A 19,571-nucleotide genomic window follows, 5' to 3' on the forward strand; every position below is an offset into this window, starting at 1 on the left:
AAGAAAGAAGAGCTCAAAATAGAGGAGCTTTATTGCAGCCAACTGCCCCAATTAGGTTTCCGATCCATCCAACTGCCAGATGAAGAGTTTAAGGATTTCTTTATTATCTTAGGTTTTAACTTCCAAACCTAGTCATAGTTGTGAGCAGAAGCTCACAAACCATACAGTTCTTTCCAGGAAGGAGGACGATGCTCTTCTGCTTCGGCTACAAATATTAAAACAATAGTTGTTTACATAGCCATAAAGGTGTTTCTTTCCTCTACTCGTAACAAAGGCTTTTATGTGATGAACGTGAATTTTTGTGACATTTTTTAGTTACAGAGCTTGGAAATTTCATACATATAAAACAGGTACATAAAATGTTGTTCAGTGGTTTTATAATACAAGCCGTAATTTTCTTGTTTAAATGAGTTCTCTACAGATAATGTTGAAAATAACAGTGTTAAATTTGGTTTGATTTTCATAAAGCTATGATTCAAAGTAAGGTATTTTCTTTTGATAATAAATCTACAACATAATCATATTAGCTTTAAGATGTTTTATTTTATCATTGCAATATGTAAATACATAATTAAATTATTTATTTTATGTTTATTTACATAGATAAGTATAAAAAGATTTAATTACATACTTATTTTTATTAATATTATTGTCTGTTATTGTAATTGGTTCATAGTTAATAGTAAATTAATAATAGTTTATTAACATTAAAATATTAATTTATCTTCTACCATTTGTATTATAGTTAAAATTATGTAAAAATGTGAATTATGTGTGTACAAATATCTTGATGTGTTGCCAATTATTTTACAGCTTATTATTTTTTTTTTTGTAAATTTATACTTTACACAGTAAAACATGATATTAGTTTTATTTCTTATTTATTTTCTGAGAGCAATATATAAACATATGCTAACTTAACTTCTTCTTTGCTCTTGAGATTCATGTGACCAAACAATGTTATTATTTTTCAATTGTTTACTTACAGTGTTTATTAATGTTCATATAACATTAGAACACCTATATTGGTATATGGAGGGATATGAAAATCATAAAGGAGTTAATCAACAATATATTAATCTTCTGGAAATTGTTAAAGAGAGAAAAAATGGAATATTTATTAAATAAGTTTCAGAGAAATTTGTGTAAATAATCATAAAATGATTCTAGCCTGTATTAAACAGTTAGGAAATATCTTTGATGTTCTTTTGAAAATATGTGTCATATTTTTATTAAATGAAAAATACTGTTTTTTCTTTTAATTTAATTATGGCGAAGTTTATTATCTGAAGATGTTAGTGTTAATCATGATGCTAACCACAACCCCATACTATCCCTCAATATTCTTCAATTTCCAATGACATTAGATAATTTGATTACACAAGTATTTTATATAAAAATTTGTTAATAGAAGAAATATGTCTCTGCGTTGATTAAATTAAACCTCTCAGTAATAACTACAGAGTGGTTTAATTTAAAAACATTATTTATTAACCGATTTAAAATAATAAACTGAAAAAAGAATTAAACATTCTTTAAGAATGCACAAAAATCTAAAAATTTTATAACTTATTGTATTTTGATTTATTTGAATTCAGCATCAAAGTAAAAATAACTTTTTAATTGCGTACAGACTTAAAAATAGAAATTATTTTTTTGTAAAGCTATGCAAATGAAAAGAAAATCATTCAAAAAAAAAAAAAACTCATTCAAAAAAGTAAGAAGAGATATATAGAGAAATGATGTAAGAAGACAGCTACTGAATGCAACTAAACCTAAATACAAGTGTATTTTTTGTTCTTAATTTTCCAAAAAGATCTTGAAGTTTTGTTTGGAAATATTTTAAAAATGAAAATGACATCTTTATACAGTTGTAAATTATAAATATCTTCAAATTATCAAGATAAATAAATTTTTAAATAAATTTTTTTTCAAATAGAATTTATAATGGGTTCACCAGAGAAAGTTCCTCTACAAAGTTTTTTAGATAATCAAGTTTGGTCAATTTGGACCAATAGTTTCCGTAAGCTCCCATCTTGAGATTTAAATGCTATTTTTCCATTTTCTACCTTAAGTAATAACATTCATATTTTTAAAATCAAAAATAAATATGCAATGATTTATATTAAAAGACAAAATTTTCTGAAAATTTTATTTGTATTAATATATTTAAAATTGCCACCGTTGTGAAGTTATTTTAGTTTTATTTTATTTTAAATTTGTAATAAATGAATTAAAAATAGTTTATTATTTACACAATATATACAATTTTTTTAGCAATATATGTATGTTTGTTTACCTAGTTGCTTTACTTGCACTGAACATACAATATATTAAAGGATTAGCTGCTGAATTTAACGGTGCTAAACTCTGAATTAAAGATGCGATAGCAATATTTGTTTGAGTCCTTGGTATATAACCATACACTTGTAATAAATCGAACACAATATATGGACTCCAGCAAAGTATAAAAGCTGTAAAGTAAAGAAAATGCACATTAATTTTATATTTTTAAAAGTTATACTGGTCTGCAAATTAAAAGAAACATTTAGAAACTAAAACAAAATTACATGAACTTATCTTTTATGCTGAATTTTTAAATCAAATTGGTTTTTTCCATCATCAGATTTTTTAATTAAAAAAAGCAGATAATCTTAGCTTTGATCTCAATGTTCATATGAATTACATCAGGAATTGGCAATCATTTTTTGTAAAGGTCTAAATAGTAGATATTTTAGTTTCTGTGGCCAAGAGGCAAACTTGGGGATATTTTCTAAATTAGCCTTCTTAAATAACAAATTTTCACAGATTTATTGAACACAAACTATAATTAAAATACAGCTCTGCTTTTTTTTTATTTTGAAATATGGAAATATGTTCTGCACTTGCATAAAGATCTAAAAAAAGTTGCATTTTATTTGGAATTGTAATTTGAGCTCTGAAAATATATCCACAGAAATTTGTGTGGGAATGTTGATTCCGCTTAGAATTTTTGACAAAATGAAAAATGAACAAGCAGTTTGATTTGATTTGTGGTTCGATTCCATTTTTTGTCATTGAAGATCATTACTTTTGTATAAGTTATATATAACTACTGTTTTGCTTTGTAGATTTGTGTTGAATCCATTATAATATCTGAGGTAAAGTAATTTCCAAAGCTTTGTTATATTGGTTGAGGGCTGTTTTTCTCCTTGAGAGAAATCTAAATTTTGGCTCTTGAATTCAAAAAAGATCATGATAAAACTGCAGAGCCATTGAACTGTTGTATGGTATAATATACTAAACTAATACAGCGGGGGAGGAAACATTAAATCAAATCAATTTGTCACTGGCTAAAATTTATTTACTAATTTACATACTCATGTGAGGCCTATTAACTTTGTATACTGCCAAAGATTTCAGCAGATTTGATAAGATATTAGTTCCACTTTCATGTTATGGCTTTTAAATAGTATTATTGTTAAAAACAAAAGACCCTTGTAATAGAGAAAAATCACTTGTTTTGATTGAAATAAGTTTGCTAGATCTTTCTCTCTCTTTTTCTGTTTTGCCTCTGAAACCACTATAAGGTATTACATCAGAGCATGATATGTATGAATGTAAATGAAGTGTATAGTCTTGTACAGTCTCAGGTCGACCATTCCTGAGATGTGTGGTTAATTGAAATCCTACCATCAAAGAACACCGGTATCCACGATCATCTAGTAATGTTTGTTAGATCTTGTTTAGACAAAAAGGCATTGTAATAGAAAAAAGTGTTCAATTCCGTGATACCATTTAAAATAATCAACCGATTTATTAAATTGTTAATAATTCTATGATTCCCCATCTCATTTAATTTTCTGAATCGTAACATTCCATGATAGATTTATGACATAGTTGGTACTTATAATGAAATGCACTGCTGCTTTTTGCAACACAGAGAGACTAAATTTATGAAAATTTTAAAGCAAGTAACCAGTTGTCAATTTTCTATCACAATCACCACCCCAATCAGTATCTACATATCCTAGAATTGCATCAGTCTTCATCTGTAAATTAAACCTAAATTCAAAGAACTTTTAATATAACAAAGAACACATTTCAGTGTTTTATATATAATAATTCACTTGCTGTGTTTTGAAAAAACAACTCAAAATAGCAATAACACAATATATGTCTAACTTTGAACACAATGTCGCCTAAATCAGATTACCAATTATTTGATGGCATTGTACTTCTATTTCTAGCCTTTTAGATCTATCTCATTGTAATAAATCAAATTCAAAATTTTTATCAAGTGTTTTACAATCTAACATATTAAACTTTTACAGTACCTTTTTCAAGTATTGTCCTTGATCAATAACTTCCGCTATATATTGTTTGAGATTTATACCTAGGAAATTAGAAATCGTACCAAGATTTTTAATTTTACACAGATTTTAGTTTAACTATTTCTCTTTCAGTAGTACTAAAAATTTGCGAATTGTTCACATATATTAAAAATAATTTTTCATTATTTACACACTTCATGTGCAAACAATGATCATTTTTAGATCTAATAAAACCTCCAATTTTCATTGCATAATCAAATTTAACATTCCAGTCTCTTAGCAAATCGTACTACTACTAATTTTAACTCCCATTTGTTAATAAAAAATACATTTCCTCTTTTATTTTAAAATGTAAAAATGCACCTTTCACAAACATGTGATAGACTGGTCGTCCCAACTTATTTGCCACAGTCATGAATATATACTAAAGGTTGGTAATTTTCCAACAGAAGTATAGATATCATACAACTCTAGATTGTCCATCTGTTGAAAACCTTTTTTACTTCAATCCTATTACTTTAATTTAAAACATTCAATTCAGCCTTTATTGCATCAGATCATTTATTCACATCATCAGATTTTATTATTTCTTCATAGGTTGTTGGTTCGTTTCTGTATTGACACTCACAAAGTGTATCTCATAATCTTTCAGCCAAACTGGCTTTTATTTTCTTCCAAGATTTTGATTTCTATCTTTTTTCTTGAATTTCTTGTTCATTTTCCTTTGGATCACACTCTTGTTTCTTACAATATTTTGTCTTTCTTGAACTTCAACTTACCTCTTCAACTTTGATAGTAGTATTTCCCTAATTTTGTTCATACTGAATTTCATTAATCATTTCTGACATTTCAATTACATTTTTGAATTCTTTTCCTTCATTTAGTTTTATGTTGATAAACACAACTCTTACTATTTCTATGTTCTTGGTTTTTCGTATATAAATTCTGTATTTCTTTCTTCACCACATGCCATGAATATTCCAGTTTTACTTTTAGGATCCCATTTCAATCTGTGTTGCTTAGTACATACATTTGTTCAATAACTGTGATACCTTCCACTATATCATGTTTGACATTTATATCTAGGAAATTAGAAATCATACCAAGATCTTACTTGAAATTTTCATTTTACATAGAATTTAGTTTACAAAAATCGTGTACTTACATACATCCAAATATGTCTGGCTGTGTCAAAACTTTTAATAAACCAAAATTCAAATGGTGTTCTTCTTTCTACTGTGCTGGTACTGATTCTGTTTAAAATATAAACAGCACAATTCATTGTTTTTGCCCAAAAATTTTTTTCCCTTGATTTGCTTGTAGCATAGTAGTTTTAACTGCCTCTACTACCGTTCTTAACTCCTTCTCAACTTTACCGTTCAGTTTAGGAGTATACAGTATACTCATTTCTTTCAATAATAGCTGATTTCCTTTTTCATTTACAAATTCCTCACCATTGTCTGATCTTAAAACTTTAATCTCATTATCTGTGGTTTTCTTTGATTATTCATAAACTTCACTTTTTTTTAAAGAAAATACATTACTCTGTAATGAGAATAATCTTCTGTGACCAACATGAAATATGCAGACTCTGCAAGGGATTTAATCTCCATCGGGCCACATAGAGAAAAATGTACAATCTTACACATGTAATTGGTTATTGTGTTAATTAATCTTCCAATAGAGTATACAATAATATAAAAAAACCTTTTAAGCCATCCACCATACACACCAATACTAAAAACAAGCATCTCTAACCACACAATATATTGATCTTGCCAATCTTGACATACATCGATCATAATCTTATTGCCAACTTTCAACCCCCAAATGACTGTGATAATTGTCAAGTATGATCCTTTAGATGGTGTTGTTCTGTGAAGTTTTAGACATGTATGTTTAGTTGCTTCTTTGTGGCTAACTAAAGTAAGAAGTTTTCACATTTTCTGAAAAATGAATAAAATTTTACTTTGAGTTATTATTTGTATTTTGTTAAAGTATTTTGTTCTAAAAAATTTACCTTGCAGGACTTACAAAAAGAATTAGATTTCACTTTAAAGTTTTTTCCTCATTGTTTTTGACGTTATAAAAGAGGGTGCTGAATTAAAATGTGGTCATACATCTAGAATGGATGTACGACCACGTTCACACAACCCGCAAAAACACTCAGAACACCCAAAAGCCAAAACGATGACAAAATCTTCACAAAAATCCACAATGCCATACCAAACAATTATCGGTTTAAGGTACGCGAACCGTACCTTTCCATTTGGCAATGGAAAGGCTTTATGCTTGATTGATGCTGCATCATAACATTGTTGGCTTCCTTAGATTCTTAGCCCTGCAGAGGATGGCTGAGGGGATCTGATGCTATTATAGATATAGATAGAATAGCAACCTGGGTGGTTAGGGGCTCGCCTGAGTGCTTGCTTCGCCTAGGTAGGCATTTTGGCATCGAGCCCCAGTTAGTTGAGATATTCGTGTTAGGATAAGATTGGATGGACATCTCCGTGATGGAGCTGCGATGTTGGAGGGTTTAGTTATTGACCTTGCTTCTGAACGCAGACCAGAGCAAAGAGAGGTAGGGTATGTTTTCATTAGAGGCTTATTAAATTTATGAATCTGTTTCTTGATTTTTAAGTAAATCAAGAGGACTTTGAATTGTAAGACAAAATTGTAGTTGTTGTGATCAACACTTGTTTTGTTGGTATGAGGACAGTATTTTCGGTGTTTAAAAGAATTGAGAAATGATCTGAGTGCATAGTATAATTGAAGTTAGATATGGGATGAGTTTGTGTGAAACTTTTGGTGTTAAGAGGAAGGCACAGGGATCACGCTTCCACGAATCTGTTAATTTGATAGTTAAAGTTTGTAGGTTACAGCAGGTGGTCGTGGTTGTAAGAGGTCATACAAAGATAATGGTAAGTTGTGTAAATTCAGTGATAAAAATATCTGCTGAGGCATTTGCATCGATGACATCCTGACACAGGCCAAACTGATGACTGTGTTGTATTATCAAATTTATAGGGTCTAAAAGATAACCTCTGGTAAAACCCACCAGGGCTAGGAACGGAGGGGGTGCAGCAATTGGGGTCATCACAAGGCGGGTGTCTTTCCCTTCGGGGGTCAGGATGCATTTATTTATAATTGATCAAAAAAGTATTTGACTGAACACTTCTCGAGAATGCTTAGATTTAAACATAATTCTGTTTTATAATAGTAGATGAAACGTGGATTAATTACTGTACTTCAGAGACCAAACAGTGGATAGGAGCAGGTGAAAGTGAGCCAAAGAAAGCGAAAAGAGTTCTATCTGCAGGAAGAGTCAGGATATGGTTCTTTAGGATTTTTGTGCCATGGTATTCATAGACTACTTAGAACAAGGCAGGACCATCATCAGATACTATTATGCTTCATTACAGGACCGATTGAAAGGTGCTTCTATTAAGGCTAAATGTACATATCTGGCCAACAAGGGAGTGTGCTCTTTAATCACAATAGTACATTGCTCACACATATTGGATTGTTGTTGGGCAAAACCCCATGATCTGCACTTTGAAGTGTTTCCATATGCTCTGTATTTGCCAGATTTGGTTCCCAGCGATTATTTTTTCTTTCCAGACCTGAAGAAATGATTCGCTAGATGAAAATTCACTTCAAATAATGAAGTCAAATCTGAAATGATGCAAGATTTGGGCAAATCACCTCGTACTGAGAGTTTTAAAAAGTTGGAAAGTCAATTTAAATTTAGTATTAAACTGATTGAGTATTAAACTGCAAAGTGACTACTACATTGAAAAATGTAAAAAATTTCTGATAAATCTTGTGTTTTTTCTTGGCTAGGTTAAACATTTTTTCCAAACCCCTGAAGTAACACATTCAGCAAATATGTTAGATAAATTTATTTTTGAAGGATAGACCACAATATTATAATTATGTAAAATTTTGTTTAAAAGTAAAATTCACTTACCAAGCACTATTATGAATGTCATTTTTACTGTTTTAACTTTGGCCTGTGGTATAATGCCTCTTGAACTCGCCCTTCTAGTATCATCATTAGTTGGTTCTAAAAATTAATAATGTGAAATTATTTCTATGCATTAAAAAAATATACATTTAATGAAATTCAACCACGTACTCTCTTTAATAATAGTATATCTTATACAGAGTTGCCACATTTTTAATGTTAATTTTCCAATTAATATACTTTACCTGCAACAATGGACTGGGTTCTCACCACCCTCAGGTCATTAAAATAAACAGATAAAATAAGGAAATGCTAATTCTAAAGTATTTTCGATTATACTAGTGAGGTTATAAATAATTTATTTTACACTAAAAAAGATGTAAGCTCGTCGGTGGTTCTCATGGCCTGTCGATGCATTTTAATTCTGGGCCGAGAGGATCACTGTTGATTCTCTCTATGTTTCACAAAAATTTCATATTTATTAAAAAAATATACAATTTAATAAAAAAATGAAGTGAAGATTGGGAATCATTTAGACTATTATACAGAAAAAAAAGATAAAATTATTGAAATATATAAAAATAAAATGTCAGTACAAATACATTTCACATTCAATGATTTAAAAAAAAAAACATTGAACACAGATATATTTATTACAGTCAGAGCTCTAGGTTTCTTGGGGTGGGGGGGGGGAAATTCACGCCTTTCTTTTGCATTTGACACATACTTTCTCTTCAGCTAAGTTTTGCTATCTCTTTCAGCTGGTTTCAATAAGACGTGCTTACTCACATTAGACTGAGTACTTGAGGCTTTTCAAATCCTAATGTCTGCAGGAAAATAATCTCTCTAAATGACTTAATTTGCATCTTTTCTGTTATAAAAATCGTTGTAAATAATCCTGGAATTTTCAATGGATATGTTTAACAAAAGTTCAAAAGTTACTTTTTTGGTAGCTTCAGATAACCTTTCTGTGACGAGAGAAGTAACTTAATATCTCAGATGCTCCTACTCCTTGCTTTGCTTTATTGCACTCTACAACAACATTTGGCTCTGTCACTTCTTCATCTTCAGTTTCTTTTAATAGTTGATACTTGATTTAAAGAGTGTTTTGAAGTAAAAAAATAAAAATCATGCTTATCATTTCACTTCTACAATTCCATTAAAACTTATTTTCCAATTACCTCTCCCCTTTTTATTTTATTTTTTACTACATCTTTTGGCAGATGTTTTTTATTTGGTCATATTGTTCCTAACAACTGATTGATTTTTGAATAACAGACTAAACAACAGCTAGAGTAATTGAAGTGTGGAAGCTGTTTACGATTATAAATCGATCTTCATATAAATACTTCTCAGTTACTCTTAATTATTTGCCCTATATAAATATTGTTTATAATATATATTATTGCAATTTATTATGCAATATTATTACAATTTAAAAAGTTTTATTCCATATCTGTGCGGGTGAAGTTTATTAGGGACATACTGCCTAAAGAATAAGCATCCTCTGAAAGGAGTCATTGTTTCAACAACAAGCAGCGTTTCACCAGGTGTATATTCAGCAATAAACTGTTCATCCATCAAATTCATAAGATTCCTGACTTTATATAGCATCAAACTTGAGTATCATCATTGAATTGCTAGCAAAGTGCACAAATCTAAGAAGGAGCTGGAATGTATTCCTGCTTATTTCTTTTAAAAGTAGAGAATTTTTGTTTAAAATTCTAAGGCTTCAGTAATCAGAAATTTGGAAATAGTAACCATGTAAATAATGGACCCATGATTGTAAAAAACTTAAAAAATTTCTGTGTCAGTTGTATCAGCCCATTTCTGTTTTGTAAGAAAGATGTGTTATACTTAGTGAAATACAATCATTTGTATTTTTATTTGTTTCTTCAACAATAGTATGCAAAATTCCCATGTCACCTGTTATATATTTCAATAGCTGACTAATTTTCCTTATTGGTAGGATAAGCTTCATGATACTGAAAGCCTTCAGTCCTGTAAACTGTATGTTAAAAAGCAGTTAGGTATTGTCTAGCTCTAACCTGCTGGGTTAATTTAGTGGTTAAACTCATCGCAAAATCAATTAATTTTTGAAGTCAAGAGTTCTAAGGTTTGAGACCTGTAGAGGCTTTTATATGGATTTGAATACTAGGCTGTGGATAACGGTGTTCTTTGTTGGTTGGGTTTCAGTTAACTCTATTGGGAAGGCAATAACAAACCACCCGTAAAACCTGCCAGGAAAATTTCAAGCAATTGGAATCGCTAAGGGTCAAACACGTCTATGACAAAAATTTATTATTTTATCTCTTGCCATTTTCTTCATCATTTTCCAACCCACCTGGTTAGTGAGGCTTCAACTTCATAAAATGAAGAAACCTTTGATTCAGATTCAGAAAGTGAAAAAATATCTTCATCTTTGTAATTTACAAAATTGATTAGATTTGTTGTCAGACAAAACTTGTAAGTGGCTTTTTTTACTATAACTTGGCTGCTGATATGACGTACAGAGATAATTATATTAAGCACTAGAATATGTAAATTTCTTAATAAAAAAAATTGTTCAGAAGATATTTTCTTTAGAAATATGTTAATATTCACAATATCTACTTTGCACCAAAATAATTCACATAATCTGTAACTTAAGAAAGCAAAAAAGAGTGAACTATTTCCGTTGCGATTGTTTTTTGAAATTGCACTCTAATAGTAATAAATAAAAGAAAAAAATTAAAAAGAAGAAATAAACCAAAAACTGCAATTATAAACTCTAACATCAACACTCTAAACAAAACCATCTAGTTAACACTTGATAAATTGTAAGCTGACTTCATTAGTTTCCAAAATTTCCAACAGAGCACTGGGGTAAACTATTGAGAAGCATTATTTTTGTGTGATACTGAAGTTACATTAGGATCATGCAAGTTGCATCATGAATAGCACGGTTGATGCTCATGGCAGCCAATATGTTAATTAAGTAGTATGTTTAAAAAAAAACTGCACCACTTATTAAAAAATAAATTCTCTTTTTTTTACTAAAGTTCAGTGAATTTAAGGTTTAAATAGTCATAAATATATATATATGACTTAAAAGAGGATTGAAAGAAGATGCTATATATTTTTTTGGTCAGTGATGTACAGAATCATAATGAATGTTTAATACTAATGACAAGTGCATTTAATTAAAGAAAAATTGTATGGTTTGATTTTGTTGCAAACAAAATTAATTTGATCATCCAATGAGAATTTGTCATCTAATAAAAAACACATTTATTATCATAGATATTTGGGTTTCTGTTTGACCAAAGACAGCAATTTTCTTAACAAACCCTCAGATATGAAAATTAGTTTTATCAGCATGAAAAATGTTTTGTTGCAATAGAATTTATTTCAATTGATCAATTGTTGTATAATTAGGATTTTGCGTGTGATGAAAAAGTTAATATCTAAGTAAAGAACAACAAATACTGCAGTTAGATAACTTAAGATGTGCGAGAATGCTTTTTTATCTAAATAGGTTGAATTCTGTACTGCAAAATCTTTAATATGTCTATGTTCCCAAGAATATTAATAATCTTCATCGGTGTATTTGTCATCATACACAAAACCTGTATTATTTCATTTATTTATCTCTGACAGAATTGTTTTTGTAGTTGGAACTGGTCCTCTGCTACAGTCATAAAAGTTTGATGAAATGATTTCTGAATTCCACCTATTTTTTAATTCGTATAAAACAATTTATTACAAACTCTTGATGTTGAATAACCCCTCCACTTCTATTCATTTCATATTGATATTCCAAAATACATTCAAACACAATATGATAAACCAATCTACCCACATTTAAAAAAAAAAATAAATTCTTTTTTAACTTCAAAACAAAGAAAATTACAAATTACCGTAATTTCTTTTATAAAAAGAATAAAATAGGAACTTACTAACTTTTGTGTCTTGTATCTCTGCTTAGTTCTTTAAGTATAGTCAGTCTAACTTTGTAAGAATTGTTAGTAGATGTAATTGTTTAATTGCTTCTGGATATGTTTTGATGTTGGTGAATGGAGTGGTGAACTTCAGTTTAAACTTAAACTATGTTTAAATTTTATATACATAAGTATTGTACTTAAGTTTACTTTTTGTGTACTTCTGTTGATTAGGCTACTTTTATCTTTTTTCCATTAAAAGAATGAATTCACAGCATAAATTCAAGGCTTGTGTGTATGGAAATAAAATAAATATTTGTAGTGCATGGAAAACCCTCATTGGAATTTGAACTCCCAGAACCTTTTGAATGAAAGATAAAGGTACTACCACTCTGCCACATAGATTGGTATATTTTATTTAAATAACTGAGATAAACAACCTCTATTTAAAAAATTGATTAATAATGTTTTTAAATAATTTATTATATAAAAAAAAAAACTTTTAAAGGAACAGAGATCTTTGTAAAACAATTAACAGTGATATAAAAAAAAGGGGGGAAAAAAAAGTAAGTGGAAAAATGTTTTAATTAATACATATAATATTTTTAATAAATATTGGCTACTAGGATGTAATTAGTTAAATTATATTTAACTGATTAGAACATACAGTTATATGAAAAAATACCAGTAGTAAAAGAAATATAATAATACATCTATAAATATTAAAAGAAATATACTTAGATAAAAGTTAAAAAAATTAATAAACTTACTTATTGTGAAAAGTTTAGATTTTGCCCATATTGTTGTAACAATTAATGCATAACAAATAGATATTATAAATGCAGGTGCAACAAATATCGCTGTTGCAACTAATGTCATATAAACTTGCCATTGCCACGGTTCAGCAAATTCTATCCAACATTGTAATTGTCCTTGGATAACACGTTCATTGTAAAGAAATCCAATTGGTATTGACAAGACCGTAGCAAGTAACCAAGCAATACATACTAACATCCTTGCTCTACGCCCTTAAAGATCAACAAAAGGAAAAAATACATTTAAATATTATTTAAATAAACATATACAATATTAGAGATTTTTCCATTATTGAATATTCAATTACATGGTGTGTTCGAAAAGTAACTAATTACACACTAGTCATACACTAATATAACAATACATAACATTGAATTACCATATAGTAGTTATTGGAAATTGATGAAATGATTTCTGAATTCCACCTATTTTTTAAAATGAACATCCCCATGAACATCCAGACTTATCTGTATCTGCTTCTTCTTGTTCTCAAAGACTCTTACAAGTAATTTATGTGGAATGTTCTTGGTGAATCAAGAATAGCAGTTTGAATTCCTGAAGGCTATGGAGGTTTTTTTTTGATAAAAATTACTTTTTCCATAACGCCAGAAGTAAAAACCCGATTGGTTTAAGTCAAGAGAATGAGGTGGTTACAAGCCCTTAAAAATGGTTCAATCTCCAAATACCTTTTTTATTTACTTCATGGATTGTTTGGTTGTATGCATGATAGTGCTATTTTGTTAAATCCAATCATTATTAATTTCAATCTTGATTTTTTCTGCCATCAACTGGTGAATGATTTCACAGTAATGGACTAAATTTATTATTTCTGTGAAGAATATTGGACCAACTATACTTCTAATGGATATTGCAATCCCCGTCCTGATCTTCTGGTTATGTATAGGAATTTTATGTTGTATGTGGGTTATCAGCAGACCATAAATGTGATCAATGCATGCAGATACCCTGATAAATGGAACCGTGCTTATCAATATGTAAAACAAAGTCCAAAATATCATCTGAATTATCTGTTAGAAACTGTTGAACCATTCAGAGTACTTAATTCACTTTCCGTATCCTATAGATAACTTTTGAACCGTTCGCTTTATGTGGGATAAGATTGAGCTTCTTACTGGCCTTGTGTGCAAGTCCAACATTGTTTTTCAGTTAGGTCAACTTTTGCATAGACTTGTTGGTACTCCGTTACGTAGCAGGTGATATGTCTTGCAGTTTTTCTTCATCGAGTACTGATGGTCTACCACTTCTCTTATAGTCTTTTTTGATTCTGATTATCTAAATTTCTCAATTAGCATTGTCACACTTCATGTGTGGATTAGGTACCTAGAAATCTAATTAAAAATTAGGATTCACTGTTTACATGTACTCAACATGCTTATGAAAGGCATATTCAATGAGAAATATTTATTGTTCTGAAGTTAATAAAGGAAAGGAATGACATGGTCTCAATCATTCAAAGGCTATGAATACACAATGAACAACAAAGAACCAGACAAATCTTAAGGTCACCAGCCTGACTGGCTCATGGGAACAAACTGTATACAATGCACGATTACCAACCCTTGTAGAAAACCCTGTTCACAGGGTGCAGAATACAATTCTCAACATATAATTGTGTTTATGTATGTGTATAGCTTTTTTTGAATGTACTAGAAGAAATAGTACCTATAATTACTTAGATATCAACAAGAAATGTACAAAATATTCTGTAAAAAGATAGAGATGAGTAAAATAAATAAAAAAATACAAACTTAAAAAAACATTTTTTATTATTATTATATTTCTCTTAAGTAAAAGTATTATCTACAATGCATTCTTTCTCAATTCAATGTTTATAATTTATTACTTTACATGGTTTCCCCCAATTTTTCTTGATTCAAGTAACTAAGGTGGAATACATGTAATAAAAGTTACTTTCTCTGAGTTCATTAATCGATGAATAAAATTAGTGATCCTTTCTGACATACCCACCTAGTGGGTATATCAGGGTCTAGTGGTGAATTCATTAATGCAGATCAGCTGATTTCGAATTGAGAGTTCTAAGGTTCAAATCCTAGTAAAGGTGACTAACTACCTTTACTAGAATACACTTTTATACAAATTTGAATATTATATTGTGGATACTGGTGTTCTTTAGTGGTTGAATTTCAATTAACCACACATCTCAGGAATGGTCGACCTGAGACTGTACAAGACTACACTTAATTTACATTCATACATATCATCCTCATTCATCCTCTGAAGTACAGTAATACCTTATAGTGGTTCCGGAGGCTAAACAAAAAAAGAGATCCTTTGTGGTGATGACTGTACACCATTATATTTAGAATTATATACAAGTTCCCTAATTTTAGAATGGAAAAGATAAGTATCTTTCATTATTCATGATGATGATAACTTGTTTCATAAATGTTTTTTTCTATTTTCTAATGACCTAGTTCTGTTGGATGAAAATAATCTCGACCTGTAGTGGCATAGGTTTACTAAAGTCTTTAAACAATATGTATATTAATGATTCCATAAAAAACAAAAACAGTGTCAGTTTTAGGATCAGAACCTGTTAAATCAAAAACTAGCTATTCAAAATAAATTTAATCAATTAGTAAAATTCTAGAATGACCAACATAGGATGATTTATTCACAAGTTAATAACCAGGAAGCATGATATTACCTTAATATAAGCAATAAATTCCTTATTAAACTTTATTTAAAGATACTAATTCTACTGAAATGATAAAAATAAAAATTCTAAGGGATTGTAAATGAGGCTTTACTGTAACAGAAATTTATACCAAGATGGGTGTAAAACGTCCACAGGGTAAGAAATGATCACCATGAAAAATATGGGATTACCTTCCTACTCTGGAAATTTTCTGTAAAAACATTATTCACCAGATAATGTGGATATCTAATTTATAAGAAGCCATCTTGACAGGTAGTTAAAATAACTTCATAGTACGTTATTGTTGATGAAAATTGAATTATTGTTTCCATATAACAGTTTAAACAAAATTGAACTGTCTATAACAGTTTATTTCAACAAAATAAATCAATTTTGTCAGTCAATAAATAAAATAAATTCTTTTCCAGTATTTCAAATAATAATAATATTGACCTATTCCAAACAAAGACATATATATAGTAGGTTCTAACTTCAAGATGTAATAGAGTATCATAACAGTGTCCTTTGATGTGAGAACATTGAGGTGTGGTTCTATGTTATGAGATCATTCACAACATGACTATTTTATGTCATTGAGAACACTCGCAATAATAATGAGAAATAAAGAGAGGGACTGGATTAAGGTGTTTGAAATGGGGATATGGAGAAAGACTGGAAAATTAAAATGTACTGATAAAGTAGGAAAGAGCATGTAAAGAACTGGATTAAAGAAGAAAGAATACTTTTGTGAGTACATAAAATAAAATAAGATTTAAATATTTAGGAGAAGTAAAAACAGGACAGAAAAAGCATTTGGAAATTTGGAGATTCAAATTAGAAAAAATTAAATTTCCTAACAAAAAGCGTTTACTACAAAAATAAAAGCAAACTGAGTTCTGAAGTAAGATTGGTGATGTATTATGAAATTGAAACACTAAATCTCAACAAGAATTGTTAATTATTTGACTCAAAATTCTGAACTATTCATTATTGTTACCTTCTTCATAGATAATACAATTTTGTAAGTACACAATTTTAACTACATCTGATAATGGGCTTAAAAATTTTAAGTTAGAAGTTCTCTGATTCCAGAAATAATAAAATTACGGTAAAAAAATGTTGTATGTATGCATGTGGCATGGAGTTAGCTTTCTATGAAATTCAAAATGAAGTAATTTTTGATCGTGTAATTAATGTTGGAAGTAAACAAAAAATAGAATTTAGTGAGAAGGACAAGCGGAAGAAAGAATAGAAAAAATAAAATATTACAGATATTTGGATACTATGGTGATATAGAACTGAAGAGAAACAATGGAAATAAAAGGAGATTAGTGAGAAGCGGAAGTCTTCAGTAAGAGAAAATTATTGTGTACTAAAAGTCTGGACTTAAACTTTAGGAAGAGGTTAGCCAAATGTTGTGTATGAAGTGTCTTGTTGTATGGAAGTAAAGCATTGACAATGAGAAATGGGGAGAGGGACTGGACTGAGGTGTTTGAAATTTGTATATGAAAAAAGATGGAGGAAGTAAGATGGACTGATAAAGTGAGGAATGAGGATGTAATGAAGAGGATTAAAGTACAAAAAATTACTTAAAAGTCATAAAAGGAAAGGAAAGTCCTTTGGAATGTCCAAAGGACTTAGGACATTTGGTTAAAGGAAATATAAACTTGACAATTGTATTGACAGGATCAGTAGAAGAAGAAAACTAGATAAGGTGAATATTAGAAATGATAAGGATTACAAAGGAGAATTGTGACAGGGATGGATGCTGAAAGGGATCTGCTGTCAGACAGAACCAGATGAATATGGCGATATTGCTTATGTGCATTAGGAGGAGGATTGATTAGATTATTTTTTTTTAAACCAGATGAGGGACTGGATATAAGAAATTATAAATATATCTTGAAAGGAATGGTCTTATGAAAATTTAAGTCATTTGTGAATTTTATTTTACGTAAAAATTCATTGAATATGATATCATTGAAAAGTTTTAAAAAAATTCATAAAAATATCTTGCCCTAAAAACAGTTTTATTAATTTTTATAAAAAATTATTTTATTTATAATAAAATAATATTTTAAAGAACTGCTTTTTTTTTAATAAATAGAAAAAATAAACAATATAATGTATCTGTAATACGCAACTGTGGCTAATGCAGTTATCAGTTTTATTTAAGTACTTACAGATAATATTACATTTACATATATTACTAATATTATCACAAAGCACATGGCATTTATTCGTTCAAAGTATGTATGTTTGAAATTTGAGACGTTTTTTAATAATTTTTTTTGGGTGATTTAATAACTAATTAATGTAGCTATAAACCGTTGTCATTTATTAATGTTATCAGAGTTAAAATAAGCTAGTGTATAGAAAATAACACCACACATATACACACATGTAAAAAAAATCTACATGACGACAAAAATCACACCGGGAAGAAAAGTTGAAAAACATGACCAAATTATTCAAATATTACCCAAATTAAATAAATAATTAATGTATATTTGGACAGATTAGTATATAGTAGAGATCTTGTCAATTACATGTAGGTATCTTACTTCATGGTTTAAGAAAAATTGAATTGTCCCTAAATTTACCTGGACGGATTAAGAGAAACTATGGCAAAACCTTGATGATAGGACTATTATGAAATGTGTAATTATAGAAAAAGTGGTTGTCTTACAGACTTAAGTCTGTAAGTCAAAAATATGAAAACTTCTCAACTCAAAATAGAATACTGTAACTTTCAGGATAAGATATTGGTCAAGTACTTTACCTTTTGATGAGAAATAGAATTTCAAATCCTTCTTGGGGGGTGGCCCAGGGATTGTAATTCAGATATTTTAAATGGTATTTATTTGATACACCATTTTAAAGGTATTTTTAAGACAAGAAAAATGGTATAAATAAATAGCTGGTATGATGTCTGTACCTGAAAATGGTAGCAGAATGAAGTGTGAATTTTGAAAATTCACACTTTAATCAAATCACATTTAATCAAATTAAATTTGATTAAATGAATATTATCAAATAAATTTATTAAACATAATGTTTGCTTATTTACTTACATTTCATTTTAATAAATATTCAATATGTCCTCCTTTCTCTGTGACTATGCTAGTTGGTTGTAAAAGAATGATACTGCATTATTTAATGATTCCCTAGTGATATTTGGTGCTGATTCTAGAATTCCGTTTTGTAGATCATTGACATCTTGGGGGATTATTCCGATAAACAATACTTTTTAAGTTGCCCCATAGAAAGTAATTCAATGGAGGCAAGTTGGGTTGTTGGTTACTCTATTTGACCTCTTCGGCCACTCCATCTTCCAAGAAAAAAATGCATTTAAAATTTTGTGTTTCTGAATACTGAAATGAGGCAGGGCACCATTTTGTTAAAACCAAATGTTCTGGAAGCTGAAGCCAACAATACTTTAATGTTTGGAATGATTTGGTCAAGAATCAAAACCTCATATTTCACTGCATTTAAATTTCCATCATTAAAATATAGGCCCTATCAATTGTCCATCAACAATATCTGCTCATACATAAACTTTGACTGGATACTAAGTATTTGCCTCATGATACCAGTATAGATTAATATCAGTCATAATTCAACAATTATGGCAATTTTCATTGCTATTTAAAAAAAAATTGATTTCTTCACTGAAAACTATGTTGTTTAATAAATTAGGATCTTTACAAATATTGTTCATCATAGTTTCACAGAACTCAAAGTCTTCAATTGTAGACATCTTCATTAAGTTCTTGCACCAGATGAATTTTGAAGGGGTTAAAATTTACTTTTTTTAATGTTTAAATCACTGAACTTGGTTAATGTTATGTTCTCATGTTGCTGTTCGAGTCAAA

At 29.2% G+C, this 19,571-nt stretch overlaps 1 protein-coding gene across 1 annotated transcript in view; it reads right to left on the reverse strand.

The window, feature by feature from the left end:
• Positions 1 to 2,295: 2,295 nt before the first annotated feature.
• LOC142320101 (cardioacceleratory peptide receptor-like) overlaps positions 2,296 to 19,571 on the reverse strand; it is a 219,007-nt gene continuing 201,731 nt past the window's right edge. The window contains exons 5-7 of the mRNA XM_075357778.1: positions 12,971 to 13,228; positions 8,284 to 8,379; positions 2,296 to 2,474 (exon numbers count right to left, since the gene is read on the reverse strand). Coding sequence (XP_075213893.1) covers positions 2,296 to 2,474; positions 8,284 to 8,379; positions 12,971 to 13,228 — 533 coding nt within the window. The remainder of the gene's footprint in view (positions 2,475 to 8,283; positions 8,380 to 12,970; positions 13,229 to 19,571) is intronic.

The sequence above is a fragment of the Lycorma delicatula genome, chromosome 2 (assembly GCF_047948215.1).
Source record: "Lycorma delicatula isolate Av1 chromosome 2, ASM4794821v1, whole genome shotgun sequence".
NCBI classification, from domain to species: Eukaryota; Metazoa; Arthropoda; class Insecta; order Hemiptera; family Fulgoridae; genus Lycorma; species Lycorma delicatula.